The 13,572-nt window shown below is 59.6% G+C and overlaps 1 protein-coding gene across 1 annotated transcript in view; it reads left to right on the top strand.

Annotated features, from left to right (window-relative positions):
* GLI2 (GLI family zinc finger 2) overlaps positions 1-13,572 on the top strand; it is a 242,209-nt gene that overhangs the window by 207,712 nt on the left and 20,925 nt on the right. The window contains exons 5-6 of the mRNA XM_036254585.1: positions 2,222-2,407; positions 12,860-13,061. Coding sequence (XP_036110478.1) covers positions 2,222-2,407; positions 12,860-13,061 — 388 coding nt within the window. The remainder of the gene's footprint in view (positions 1-2,221; positions 2,408-12,859; positions 13,062-13,572) is intronic.

Here is a 13,572-nt window from a genome sequence, read left to right as displayed (position 1 = left end):
ACACTGTTGTCTCCTGGAAAGTGGCCTGTGCTTCTCCACGCCTTCCTGGTGACCCGGAGTGCAAGGACGCAGCTCCACTAAATGCTGCCCTGGCCTAGGAGTCCACACGTGGTGTGGTAGGCTGAGGCACCCCAAGAGGGTACGTCCATGTTTCACCCTGAATCTGAGAGCATGCCTGGTTTGGGGAAAGGGCCTTGGTGGATGTGGTTACGTCAGGAATTTTGAGATGAGGAGGTCACCCTGGACTGTCCACTCGGGCCTTCCATCCAAGGACAAGTTCCCTAGAAGACAACACAGAGATGGGAGTGGAGTAACCACGAGCCACGGAAGCCAGCAGCCCCCAGAAGCCTCCGGAGGGGGCGCCCTGCTGACCCCGCGCTGTGGGCGGCGGCCTCCAGAGCCCAGAGGGCGTGCAGTCCCGTGCTGACAGCAGTTAGCGTCAAGGCTGTGCTCGCCCGTCACAACCTAGGAGCTGCCACACATTGTTCAGGAGGAGGGTGACCAGGGGGGAGGCGGAGCCTGGCAGTCCCGGGCCTGGGCCACAGTGGCCCTGCGGGATCTGTAGGAGGGGTGAGGAGCAGAGCGTTCTCCAGGGGTCTCATGGACCAAGGACACTAGTCGCAGCCGACAGCCGTATGGCCCAAGGAGAGCTAAGTGGCTAGACAGGGCTGCCCTTGAGGCAGACTTTGAGTTGACCGAGCACTGATGTTATGCCTGATTTTGATGTACCCCTTGGTGTGGCTCCTACCATACCCGCTCATCCCAGCCCCAAACCCGCAGGACAGCAGGGATGGGTTCAGCACCAGAGAGGATGTGGTAATCTGCATGATCGTGTCCCTCGGGGTGGACCAGGTGCCCTGAGGCTCGCTGGCCCTGGCCCAGCTCCCATGTCAGGGCCGGGGCAGCACCATCAGCTGTCCAGCCCCAGTGCGCCGGCTCACAAGAGGCCTGGGAAGTTTGCCAGCGACCAAGGCAGCATCTGCCGGATTGCAAGTGCCCTGAGGATGAATGGGCACGCAGGGAAGACTTCAGGGAGGAGGTGGCCGGCAGGGAGGGGAGAGGAGGGTGTTTCTGTCACGGCTGAGGCAGGCCGAGGCCTTGAAGCATCAGGCTGACTGGAGGCCAGGGCTCTCTCTAGGGGATGCACAGGAGACAGAGGGAGGAGGAGGAGGAGAGCCTCTTCTACTGACCGCTGCTTCTCTTCCCGGCCACCTGAGATCTCCGTGGTGTCTGCAGGACGGACAGCAGCGAGGCCGTGGTGTGCAGTGGTTAGGAGCTTGAGCTCTGGGTTCAAACCCCCTGCTGTGTGACCTGAGGCAAGATCTGTGGCTCTGAGTGCAGAAGCCTCATCTGCCACGGGGAGCGTGACGAGGGCCCGTGGCTCGCAGTGTGGTGACAGTGAAATTAGGGGGTGGCTGGCCCCTCAGCGCTGTGCCCGCGCAGACCTGGCGAGCGCGCCGCACCACGCTGGCTGCGACAGCCATGTGTAAGAATGATGTGAGTGGTGGTGTTATTACCCCATTTTACAGATGGGAGGCTGAGAGAGGTGCCCCCTCCTGGTTTTGCATACTAGGTAGAAGCTAGGGCTCACCCTGGGTGTGCGTGGTTCCCGAGCTCCCCGTCCTTCCCCTGACACCATAGCCCTGAGGGCCAGGCCCCTTGAGAGCTGGGGTGCATCAGCCCTGCTTCTGCTCAGGCCCAGGTGGACGAGCGAGGGCTGGACCCAGACAGCCGGGCTCCAGCTGCGGCCCAGGGAGCGGCTGGACTGGGCAGGGAGGGGCTTTGTCTGGCCAGGCCGCCAGCTTGGGCTGTGATGTCACCTGGGAAGGTCAGTGGACAGCCAGGGCCCACCTGTCTGCTGCCGTGGCTCCTCCATTTGCAGCTTTTTCCTCTGAAGCCTCGACTGGACCACGGGCCCCGTGGGCCTGGAGCTGTGGGCTTCTGCAGGGTGTGGAGGGAAGGAGACGGTGGGGTTTACAGCTTTGGCGAAATGGACGAACGTGGATCGGAGAGTCTGGTCTCCCAACCAGCAGAAACACACCCACCCCGTCCTGTCTGCTCAGTGCGGACCAGGGGCCGGGGGAGGGGGCACAGGGGCCCAAGGGGCAGAGCATGGACTAGAGGGCACTGAGGGGGACTCCTCAACCCAGTTTGTATTTCTCTTTTTTTTCTTTTTGCCAGATTCTGATGGCTTTTTTTTCCTTCTTCCTTTCTCCCACAGTGGTCCATGAGCACCTTAAAGAAAGGGGACTGTTTGGTCTCCCCCCGGCAGGGACCAACCCCTCAGACTATTACCACCAGATGACCCTCATGGCGGGCCACCCCACGCCCTATGGGGACCTGCTCGTGCAGACTGGGGGCGCCACCGGCACACCCCATCTCCACGACTACCTCAATCCAGTGGACGGTGAGTGCTGGGCCAGGTGGGAGGTGGGAGCAGGACAGGGGTGGGGCTGACGGTGCCCCTGGGCTGAGGAGGGTGCTTACCGCTCCTTTAGGGGTGATGAGCCGTTCGGAGGGGTCTGGCGTTACCCCAATCCCTGCCAGGACTGCTGTCCACAGAGGCAAGTCTGAGACCACACACACAAATACCCAGTGAGTGTTTAGGAGGGAACAAAACACACATCTCTGCCTTCGTGACCCTGACAGCACACGGGGACAGGGGGACGGACTGGGAGCGGGGACAGGGGGACGGAGCGGGAGCGGGGACAGGCAGACCTAGCCGGAGCGGGGAGGGAGCACCATGTGCAGTAGGGTGCACTTGTTTCTTTTAATCCTCACCGGAGGATACGTTATTCATTGGTTTTGAGAGAGAGAGAAAGGGAAAGAGAGAGAGAAGGAAAGAGAAAGATACTGATGTGAGAGAGAAACATTGATCAGATGCCTCCCATACCCTTTCTGCTTCTGTGGGCTGGGCAGGGCTTGCTAAGACTTGGGCTTTCCCGAGAGTGCGGCGGGCCCTGGAGTTTTGGACAGAGTACTGAGATCCGAGATCCGACGTGTTTTAAAGGGATCTCATTCTGACTGCCGACCTGAGAATAGATGTAGGAGCAACGTGGAAGCAGCTGTCCGGGTAGTAGCAGTGGGGAAATGGTCGTGTCCCGAATCGATATTGAAGATGGAGCGAGAGGACGTTGCTCGATGGGATGGGTAGGTGGGGAGAAAGGGGGCATGAAGGCAGAGCCAGGGCCTCGGGCCTGAGCCCTGGGGACAGTGGTGCAGCACTGAGCCTGGGGCCCGGGCAGGGCAGATTGGCAGGCCGGGTGTTCCTATTTGATGCCAAGTCCTTCCTTCCTACCAAATGCCATCCACGCAGCTGCTTTCCCAGGAGCACCTTCGGTCCCCTGGCTGTGAGCCCCTAGGGTCAGCAGGGAGCCCCATTGGGGTGGGGAGTCCAAGCATCCCTCCCGCTCCCCAGTCAGTGCAGCGCCACCTGCTGGTTCAGGAGCACAGCCCAGCCCGGGTGGAGGGAAACCACAGCCAGAGGCTGGCAGGGCCTGCTCCCCTCGGCCCTCCCGGAACGCTGCTCACTCCCTGGCGACAGGCGCCCACAGAGGCCTGCAGAGACCTGCCCCACAGGCAAGTCCTGCTACCCGCTGGGCCACCGGCAGTCCTGGGGGCCAGGCAGAGGGGCGAGACTCAGGGTGAGCCTCTGTCCCCTCAGCCCCTCTATCCCCCGGGACTGCCCTGGACTTCCTGTCCACACCGGCCACTGCGGTCCCACCTTACTGGCTGGGGCGAAGCTGAACCCCTCACTTCCTAAGCCTGGCTCAGGTCGTGCCTCCTCTAGGAAGTCCATTCAGGTGCCCTCTCAGCCCTGCACCAGCTTCCGCCTCTCTCTCCACCCGCTCGGTGCACACCCCGGCTCCCGGCCCCGAGCGCCCTCGTGCCCCACACGGCGCTGTGGGAAGAGCACCGCGGTCCCGCGGCTCTTGCGGGTTTGTCCCTCCTCACTCTCCGGCCCTGAGCGACCTGCCGGAATCCCCTGTCCGGGTCTGTCCTGCCCGGCCGCACGCCCTCCCTGGGATGGTGTTCGTCCAGCTCCAGCTCGCGGTGCAGAGTGCAGTCCTCCCGCTGGCCCCTGTGCGCACATCCACGAGCTCCCCCTCTCCTGTCAGCTGTGGTGCACCCTAGAGAGCGGGAGGGGGCCAGCCGGTGGCCAGGTTGTGCACACGTGACTTGTCGAAGCTGAAACCAGACAGCCGCCGTCCAGTGCGTAAACGTTGACTGTTCCAACAGCCATGTCCTCATGTTACATGACCCCAACAGGTCCCACCTGCTGGGGCCTCGGGGTGGGTGGCACTGGGTCAGCTGGACAGTGGACAAACAGAGAAATTCTGGCCAAGGGGTCCGGTCCAGCGGGTGTCCCCAGAGGGCAGAAGGGGCCGAATCGGCAAACCCGAGCACCGACTGAGAATGAGAGTTGCCTCTGTTCGACACCTTCATGCCCCTTCTCCCACGCAACTCCCCTCAGTGACCTCCGAAGGCTGGAGTGACTATCCCCACTTTGAGATGAGCAAACTGGGGTTCCCAACATCAAGTGACTTGCCCAGGTTGCGAGTCAGAGTTCCAAGTCCAGCTCTGTTTGTCACTAGTGTCATTGGCTCTCTCCTGGGCACACCACCTCCAGGCAGCACAGTGCATCTGAGCAGCCTGTGAGCCATGGCCAGGGAGGGCCGCTGGGCCAGGTGTGTTCCAGTGCAGCCCAGAGCAGCTGGGCCCGAGCCGGGTGCTCGCAGAGGTGGCAGCGGGCAGAGAGGCTGTGCAGTGACCTGGACCAGTGCCTGCCTGTGCTGTGTCCTCGCTTGACAGCTGGGCCCTCGGTGGGGGTGGGACTGAGCAGGGGCGGACGGTGATACCAGCCGTGAGTGCTGCATGAACTAAACACACTGCACATGAGTAAGATCGCGTGCGTGCACTTGGCTCACTGCCCAGCGTACAGTACGTGCTCCATGAACGCTAGTTTACATTTCTACCAGTATCTGTTTTCATCTTTCAAATCGGCCACTTCCTGCAGGATTTTCTCTCAAGAGTCGCAGCGTTGTCCACCCTGTGTTTAAGCTCAGTGCCCACTCCTCTTGGATACCTCTCCCTGACAGCGCTTCAGCCCCCCCCCCCCCCAGGCCCCCGGCAGCCCGGCCCCGGGACGTGCCACCCCCCGCACTGCCTGTCTGCTCAGGCTCATCGCCAGCCTCTCTCTGACCACGTATCCCCTTGGCCATTCTGCAGTCACACCCTGGGGCTCCTGAGTCGCTCAGGGAAAAACTCAGACTCTAACACGGCCCGAGTGGCCTTCCCTGCCAGCCTCACCCTTCCCCACTTGCACATAGCACTCCCTGTCGGGGTGTCCCCACCGCACCTGTAGACTACCCCCCAGACTGCTCCCCGCTGCTGCCTGCAGTGTTCCCTGGCGACAGGTGCAGGCCGGCCCGGTTCAGTCCTGCGCCGTGCCCTAGGACTCAGGCCAGGTGGCTTGTCCCCTGAGACCACCGCAGTCCTGCCCCAGCCCAGCTGCTCCTCCCTCCATGTCCACCCCCGAGAAGCTCAGATGTCTGGCTGCTCTATCCGTGTCTGTCTGTCTCCCAGGTCTGAGAGCTGGCTACCAGAGCAGGCTGCGCTTGTGGGCGGCACGTGAGCGAGCTGCAGCCACCAAAGCTCCTGGGACAGGAAGATGCAAATTCATTAGGGAAGGAACAGTGCTGGGCAAGCAGCTGCCAGCCTGCAGGGAGCTGGGAGCAGGGTGCTTTGTGTTCTGGGGCACTCGGCGTTTGGCCGTGGGGGGCTGAGCATCTGAGAGCCGGGAAGGCAGAGGAGTGGGGGTGAGTTCACCAGTGGGCATGAGAGCACCCAGCTCACGCCAGCTGCCCCCGATGAACTCATCACGCCCCTTTCTGCACCTCCGAGAGTCCCCCTGGCTTCAGGGTGCAGAGGGCGGCGCGGCAGGGTCCAGCGCAGGCCGAGCGAGGCACAGGGGGCCGAGGTCTGAACCCTGGTGTATTTCAGTTACACATGATTTCTTTTCCTTTGTTCCCCATCAGTCATAATCCAGGGAAGTCAGAGCAGTGTAGAGTGATCTGTTTGTCATTACCTGACATGCTTTTTCAAACCAGCTGACACCGGATTCAGAACCTTTGCTTCTGCTTTTTAAAGTGACAGGCATTTCTGTTTGGCTCCGCTGTGGGTGCGCTGCTCCCATGCAGTTCTGAGACACTCGGTGCCCCCAGCCCAGGCCCGTGGCCAGCTGAGCGCAGCTGCTGCTCGGGCGGCCACGGCCGCCGGCCCTGTGATCCTGGGAGCCGGAAGGCCCTCCACCCTCGTGTTCTCTGCTGGGCGCAGCTGCACGGGTCTGGGAAAGGCCCCCCAGGAAGTTTCTGTTCACTCGGGGAAGGTGTGAGTGGATCTTCCCGTCAAGTCCCTTTCTGCTGGGTCTCCCGGAGGAGATGGTGCAGGCCCGCAGCCTGGCAGCACAGCTCAGGGGGCCGCCTGTGGGAGGGCCTGAGACTCTGAGGACAGGTGTGTTCTGTTAGCAGCTGCCCGTAAACAGGGCCACGACCTGTGAGCTCCGTGCAGGTGCGGGGAGCTTCGAGAGCTTGTGGAAAGTCAGGAGACTGGGCCCTCCGTGTGTGTGTGTGTCGGTCTCATTCATGCTGGGGGTATTTCTAGAGCATCTGCCGTGTGCCAGGTGTGGTGCTAGGTGCTAGGGCCACAGCAATGCGCTGCCCGCCAGTCCTGCCCTCACGGTGCTGCTCTGTGTAAGCTCCTTGGCGGGACGAAGGACACCACCCCGAGGCCTCCCACCCACCCAGCGCCTCTCGGCACCTCGCCTTCACACCCCAGGAGGAGACAGAGCGGTGGGGCAGAGGGAACTCTGCAGAGGGAGGCTCTGAATGTCAAGTGGGGTGTGGAGACCGTGTCTTCGAGCTGAAGTGGCTGGGGAGAGGGTGTGTAGGAAGGCTGCCGGGGTCAGCAGAGCTGTGCCCCGGCCGAGCGGGTCCGAGCGGGTCCCGGCAAAGCGGGGTCCCAGGCCACTCGCTGGCAAACCAGCCGCACAACATTTACCTTGGACAAGCGCCATCTGCACGACTCTATTTAATAGTATGTTTTTAGTAGACTCACCTTTGGGGGTTAAAGAAATGGATCTTAGAATGGAGCTTTGTGTTTTTTCTGAAATGGGAAACACGGTAATATCTGAGGACAACGTTCCTGTCGCTGTCTCCATCCAGCCTAAAATAATCTCCTTTGGGGAGAACATCAGGGTGGTGGAGGGAGGGTTGGAAGGCTGAGTTGGAAACCAGCCCCACAGGCCTCCAGGGCGGGGCCTGGCAGGTGGAGGCCAGGTGGGCGGGGCAAAGGGCGGCTCCCATGCAAGCCCCGCCCTCCTGCCGGGAGCTTCTGGGCCTCCTGGTGGTGGCGGGAGGCTCACCTCACGTTCTTAAAGGAGGCTGATTTACAGCAGGAAGTGTGAGGGGTGATGCAACGTTGGAAGGTAATAGATAACCAGTCAGGGAATCCAAGGTTATCATTCTGCCTAGTGGCCCTCCAGGGAGCGGGGGCTCTGGCTGTCACCAGAGCCCTGCAATGTTCTCTTGCGTGTGCTGTTGAATATTGGTGATTTAACAGCGGAGCAGCCGCGGCCGCAGCCCCCTCCCTCCCACTCCCACCACATTGAGAAGATTGAAATGTTTCCGATTGAAATGTTGTCTGTTTACAGCCCATATTTCCTCCAGGCTGTATATTTTATTGTCGTATTGACACTAATTTGACTCGGATGTCACCTCCGTTCTGACGCCTGTTCTTTATGCTGCCTGTGGGTCCAGGGGGGGTTTCAGAAACCAATTACATTGATCACACCACAGAGAGGCAGGAGGAGCTGATGGAGGGGCAGCCAGAGGCCCCAGGCAGGCAGGCAGGCAGGGAGTCCTGGCCAGCTGCCGACAGGAGGAGAGACCGAGGCAGAGGAGACCTGGCGCAGGTCCCAGAGGGCAGGTCGCTGTGGGCAGGCACGGCCAATGGTGCCTACAGGTCATCTGGTAAACCTGCACAGACAGTCCTGTGAGACAAGCTTTGTGAAGTCGCTTTACATGTGAGGAAGCGGAGCCCGGAGCCCAGAGTATCCGTATCCACATCATGGAAGTAGGAAACGGCATGGTCAGCCTTAAACCCAAGGCTCTGGGCGCCAAAGCCGAGGCTCTCTCTACACCCCTAGAGGGGGACGAGGGGCTGTGGACGGCTAAGTGGGGCCAGGATGAGCTCCTCAGGCTGGGTGTCCTCAGAGCATCTCCTCAGTGAGTCCGGACAGTATCTGGGTGAGGGGTCAGGCTGTGCCCGCTGTCCCCAGGGAGGGTGAGTCCCAGCCCCCTGCTGAGGACAGTAGCATCTGCACAAAAAGGGCTCCCAGGAGGCCCACCCAGACCTAGGGATGATGTGCTGGTCAGGAGCCCACAGCCACCGGAGGTGGGTCCTGTTAGCCCATCTTACAGGTGGGGAACCAGCTCAGAGTTTCAGCAACTCACCCAAAGCCAACCCAGTTCAGAACTATTGGGCCGATCAGAACCTGGGTTGGCCGGGGTCCAGGGCCTGTTCTTGAACCTCCTGCCCTTCCCGGCTTTCCCAGGGGGGCAGCCACTCCCCTGAGCACTCGGGGTCACCTGCGCTCATCCGGCAGAGGTGGCACCTTACGAGTCCTGCTGGTGTGGCACCGTCTCCATCTCTCACCTGCAAGGTGACTCCGGGGGACGAGACCGAGGGCCGTCCTTGCAGTCTGGGCAGCACCCAGCCAGAGCCTGGCATACTGGCAGCGCTGCACAGGGTCTGACGGGTGAAGGAGTGAACACACGAACGAGCGAAAGAAAGAGGCAGCGATGAGACTGGGCCCTGAAGCCAGTGGCAGTGTCGGACGTCTGCCTGGGTGAGGGCGTCTGGTCACCTGAGGCTGCCGGACATCAGAACAGGCGCACCCACAGATGAATGGATGCGGCGGCTCCACGGTCCTGGTCGTAAATCACAGGAGAAGCCGCGGGAATGAGTGCCAGGCTTCTCTTTCTGTTTAGTAATTTATCAAGGGAAGAGGCGCATTAATAAACATATTTCCCTTGAGGGGTGGGGATAACGGAGATGAATATCCGTGTCAGATTTGGCCTGTTTCCTCTTGTTAAGGGTGCAAGAGAGGGTGGGAATCCAAATATTAGCAAAATCTTTCTGTAAAACTGTATCAAAAAGATGCATGTGTTTCTGACTTTACATGATGTTCAGCCTCCCCCCACCCCCCCTTGCCACGCAGCTCGTAAGTAAGTGACAGGAGTCTTTCGAAAGATTCTCTTTTGCATGTTACTTTGGGTTCCGTTTAGGGTGACACGTGTGAACTCAGTAAGTAAGAACTAAGAGGCTTAGAGGATGCCCGAACGGACTGGTGAGTTCAGCGATGCGGGTGCTGCTCTGAGCCCGATCATCTCTTCTGGACTTGCTGCCCTGTACCCCAGTGTTGGCGCTGGGCCCCCCCTGCCGATCCACCCTCACGCCCAGACCCACTGTGGAAGCTCTAGAGGCTGGGTTTCAGGCACTATCCTCCACACTCTCCGCATGCCCCCACTGCACAGAAGGGCAAAGCGAGGCTCGAGGAGGCTAGGTAACATGCTTCCACGTAGCCACTAAGCATCAGGTCTGTGTGACCACCGACGCCAGCCTTGGGCCCCCACATGTGTGTGTGTCCCCCTCACGCTGCCAGGAGCACCCTCCCAAGGTTCCTGTCCTCCCCACCCTAAGCAGAAGCAGTGAGGTGGGTGGTTTGGGTGGCCATCTGCCTGCCTTCCAACTGGTTTCTCTGCTGAGGCTGTCTGGCCTTGGGTGAGCTACTTGTGTTGTCATTTGTACAATGAGGCTAAAAGCCCCTTCCTCATAGGGCACTTATGAAGATTAAACTACTTAATACTTCAACATGCTTAGAACAGTACCTAGCACCTGTGAGGCCTTCAGTAAGCCCCACATGAAAGGAAAGTGTGAACAGGAACAACCGTGTATATAGGGTTTGCTACTCCGCAGCGTCAGGTATCCACTGGGGCTGTCACAGTGTATCTCCCTAGAGTCGGGGGAGACTACTGTTCATTCATAACTGCAGGAAGGGGGGAGCTCCCTGCACCCTAGGGCCCTCCAGCCGTGACTCCAGACCGCTCCTCCTACAGCCCCCACCTGTCAGGGCTCTGGGTCTCCTCTGGACAAAACAGTGGCCTAGAAATGGTCTGACAACATCACTGGACCTGTCTGCACACGCCAAGGTTTCCGCCTGTGCAGACCCTCCCTGAGCCCTTTCGTCTTTGTACAGGGGTCTCTGCTAGCGTGGATGCCCAGGGCGTCAGTGAGGAGGAATCGGAGGTGTGGGCGCCTGGCACTCAGCAGGGCATGCTAATTCTCTGCCAGCCTTGCCCCGCAGTTCTCATACCCTGTGCCCGAGGGCCCCTGCCCACCCCTCCTCCCTTCAGGGGCCTCCATGTGCCCTTCGGGCTGGGGGTGGCCTGTGAACAGCCCTAGCAGCTGCTTGAACACACCCTGTGCCTCGCAGGGCCTGGCCCAGCCACCTCCACGCCTGTGCTCACGGTGCCGGCCGGCGCTCTCTTGTGTGCGCTTCTCTCCTTCCTGCCTGCTCAGACCAGCGCAGCCCCACAGGACGCCTCCTCCAGGGACACGGCAGGCTGCCCTGGCCACAGGGTCGCCCAGTAGAATTTCTACAGCAATTTAAAAAAGCCAGTTACACACACACACCATAGAGAAATCTCGCAAACCAGAATGTTGAATAAAGAAGCTGGATCAGCCCTGGTTGGCTCAGTGGTTAGAGCGTCGGCCTGCGGTCCGGAGAGACCCGGGTTCGGTTTCCGCTAAGGGCATGTACCTCGGTTGCAGTTTGTCCCCGGCCCTGGTTGGGTTGTGCAGGTGGCAGCCACTCGATGTGTCCCTTTCACGTCGATGTTTCTCTCTATCTTCCTCTCTCTCCCTCCTACTCTATCTGAACAAAAACTGGAAAAATATCCAGATGTCCTCGGGTGAGGATAAAAAAAAAAAAGCTGGATCAAAACGTATTTGTAATTTCACTTACATGAGTAAACAAATGCTCAAAAATAGGCTGACAAGACTAGTTAGAAGCCAGGATAGTGGCTGCCCTTGGGGTGGGTCTGGAGGAAGAGGGGTGGGTGTCTGTTTGTTCTTGCTGTACATTACAACCACCAGGGGGAGGGGCGGGGCTGGAGGACTTAACAAAATACTATTGCCACTTTGGCCAGGTGGCCTGGTTGGTTGGTTGGAGCATCATCCTGGGTATCAAAAGGTTGCAGGTTTGATTCCCAGTCAGGGCTCATACCTAGGTTGCGGGTTCAATCCCCAATTGGGGTGCATATTGGAGGCAACTGATTGATGTTTCTCTCATATCGATGTCTCTCTCTCTTTCTTTCTCTCTCTCTCTCTCTCTCCCTCTCTCTCTCTGCCCCTTTCGCTCTCTACAATAAATATTTATATTCTTGGTGAGGAGATATATATATATATATATATATATATATATACCATTGCCTTTTTATTTCCTCCCAAACAAACCCAGGCAATTCTGAAGCGCAGGATGGGTTGAGAAGGACCATGGTATGAGGAAAGGGCCAGTGGCACGCCTCCTTACACACTCACGTGCCCCGCAGGGGTTTCATCGTCTGTTGGTAAATCCCCAGGAGTCAAGCGTCCCATACTTCCCAGACCACATGGACCTTTCCATCTGAACAGGTGGTTCTTCTCCTGCTCACCTTGACTCCTCTGGTCCGTTGCTGCTCCCTGGGGCTCCATTGTAGTTTCTGCAGATGTGTTTATAGAGGTCACTTCCACTCTGTGTCTCCGTCGAGATGATGCCCGGAAGGCTTGGTGTGTGGAGATGCACCGCACCTGAAGCTGGGTGGTGCTGCGTCCCAAGTGACACAGCGCTGTTCCTATGGGGCAGACCCACCCCCGTTCCCTCCAGCCCACTTCTCCTTCGATCCTAGCAAGGATGCAAGGAATTGTTCCAATTCAGTGAAACAGGACTGGAAGCTCATGAGTCCCTGGGGATGCCTAGTTTGGGAGGAGGGTCTGACTCTGGCACCCTCTGGAGCGCAAGCCTGGAGAGAAGAACAGTCCACTCCTGGCCATTCTGAGAGCGCAGACTTGATTGTCTGACGGGCCGTCAGCATCTGTAACACACAAAACCTGTGCCAGCCTGCTGAACCCCGCGGCCTCTGCCGCCTCCTGCCCTCGGGCCCTGTTTCTTTTATTTTAACCCTCACCGAAGGACATGCTTAGAGAGACAAACACTGATCAGTTGCCTTCCACACGGGCCCCGACCTGGGATTAAACCCACAACCCAGGAAAGTGCCCCGACCAGGAATTGAACCGACACCCTTTTGGCGCACAGGATGACCATCAAGTAACTGAGCCGGCCCAGCGGGGCCAGGCCCTGTCTCCTGACCTGGTGCTGGCCTCCTGGTGGGGTCACTTCCATGTGCACTTGGCTTCGTGCCCAGGCCCTGCTGGGTCCAGCTCCAGGCCCTGCACAGCCAACAGGAAGGGTGCTGCTATGCATTCAGTGCTCGTATTCACTCACTCAAGCACCTGACCTGCGCTTCTGTGCTGCTCAAGTGCTCACCACGCCTGGTGTGGATCAGTCCATTCCATAGATGAGCAAACTGAGGCTGGGAAAGGCTACAGCCCTGGCCCAAGAGGCGGTCCTGAAGAATGGCAGAGCTGCCGCCCCCTGTGGATCATCACAGGCTCTTCCTGCCCCCCACCTGCCAGCCCGCCTTCCCCCGTCCCACCCCCAGACGTTTTGCTGACGTGCCTTGGGTTGACTGTCCCACAGTGTCGCGTTTCTCCAGCCCACGGGTGACGCCCCGCTTGAGCCGCAAGCGTGCGCTGTCTATCTCGCCGCTGTCGGACGCCAGCCTCGACCTGCAGCGGATGATCCGGACCTCCCCCAACTCTCTGGTGGCCTACATCAACAACTCCCGCAGCAGCTCGGCGGCCAGCGGCTCCTACGGGCACCTGTCGGCGGGCACCCTCAGGTGAGCCCAGCCTGCAAGCAGAGGGCCCCGAGTTGGGGGCTGGACTGGGGGCCGAGTAGGGAGGGCCACCCCTCAACCCGAGAAGAAAGCCAGGACTTCATGCCCCAAACACAGTTTCTGATGTGGAATGTAAGACGGGCCCGTCATGAAAGGTTTGATCAGAAATCAAAAGTGTCTTACCTAGTGTTTCAGCGAGTGCTGGAGTAGCTGGACCACTGGCCAGCATGGGGGGCGGGGCCTGAGGACACTGGCTGGGGCCCTGCGAGTCTCCGGCTGTCGCCCGGTCACCGCACGGCACACCCAAACCTCGCCAGTGCCTTTGGCCCCTGCCCCTCTGTGTAGCCCTGGGCTGTTCTAAGGACCCAAACCCAAAACCCCTGCTGGACAAACCCATGTGCTTCCCCTGGGCGCCCCGAGGCCAGAGGTGTTGGGAATGTCGGGAGAGCTTGGCCCAAGGCAGAAATAGGAGTCGTAACTAGTCTATTGGTTATCTTTTGCTGCATAAAAGGTC

The sequence above is a fragment of the Molossus molossus genome, unplaced genomic scaffold (assembly GCF_014108415.1).
Source record: "Molossus molossus isolate mMolMol1 unplaced genomic scaffold, mMolMol1.p scaffold_m16_p_11, whole genome shotgun sequence".
Classification (NCBI taxonomy): Eukaryota; Metazoa; Chordata; class Mammalia; order Chiroptera; family Molossidae; genus Molossus; species Molossus molossus.
Note: the sequence above shows the minus strand (reverse complement) of the source record. Positions and strands in the feature narration are given on the sequence as shown.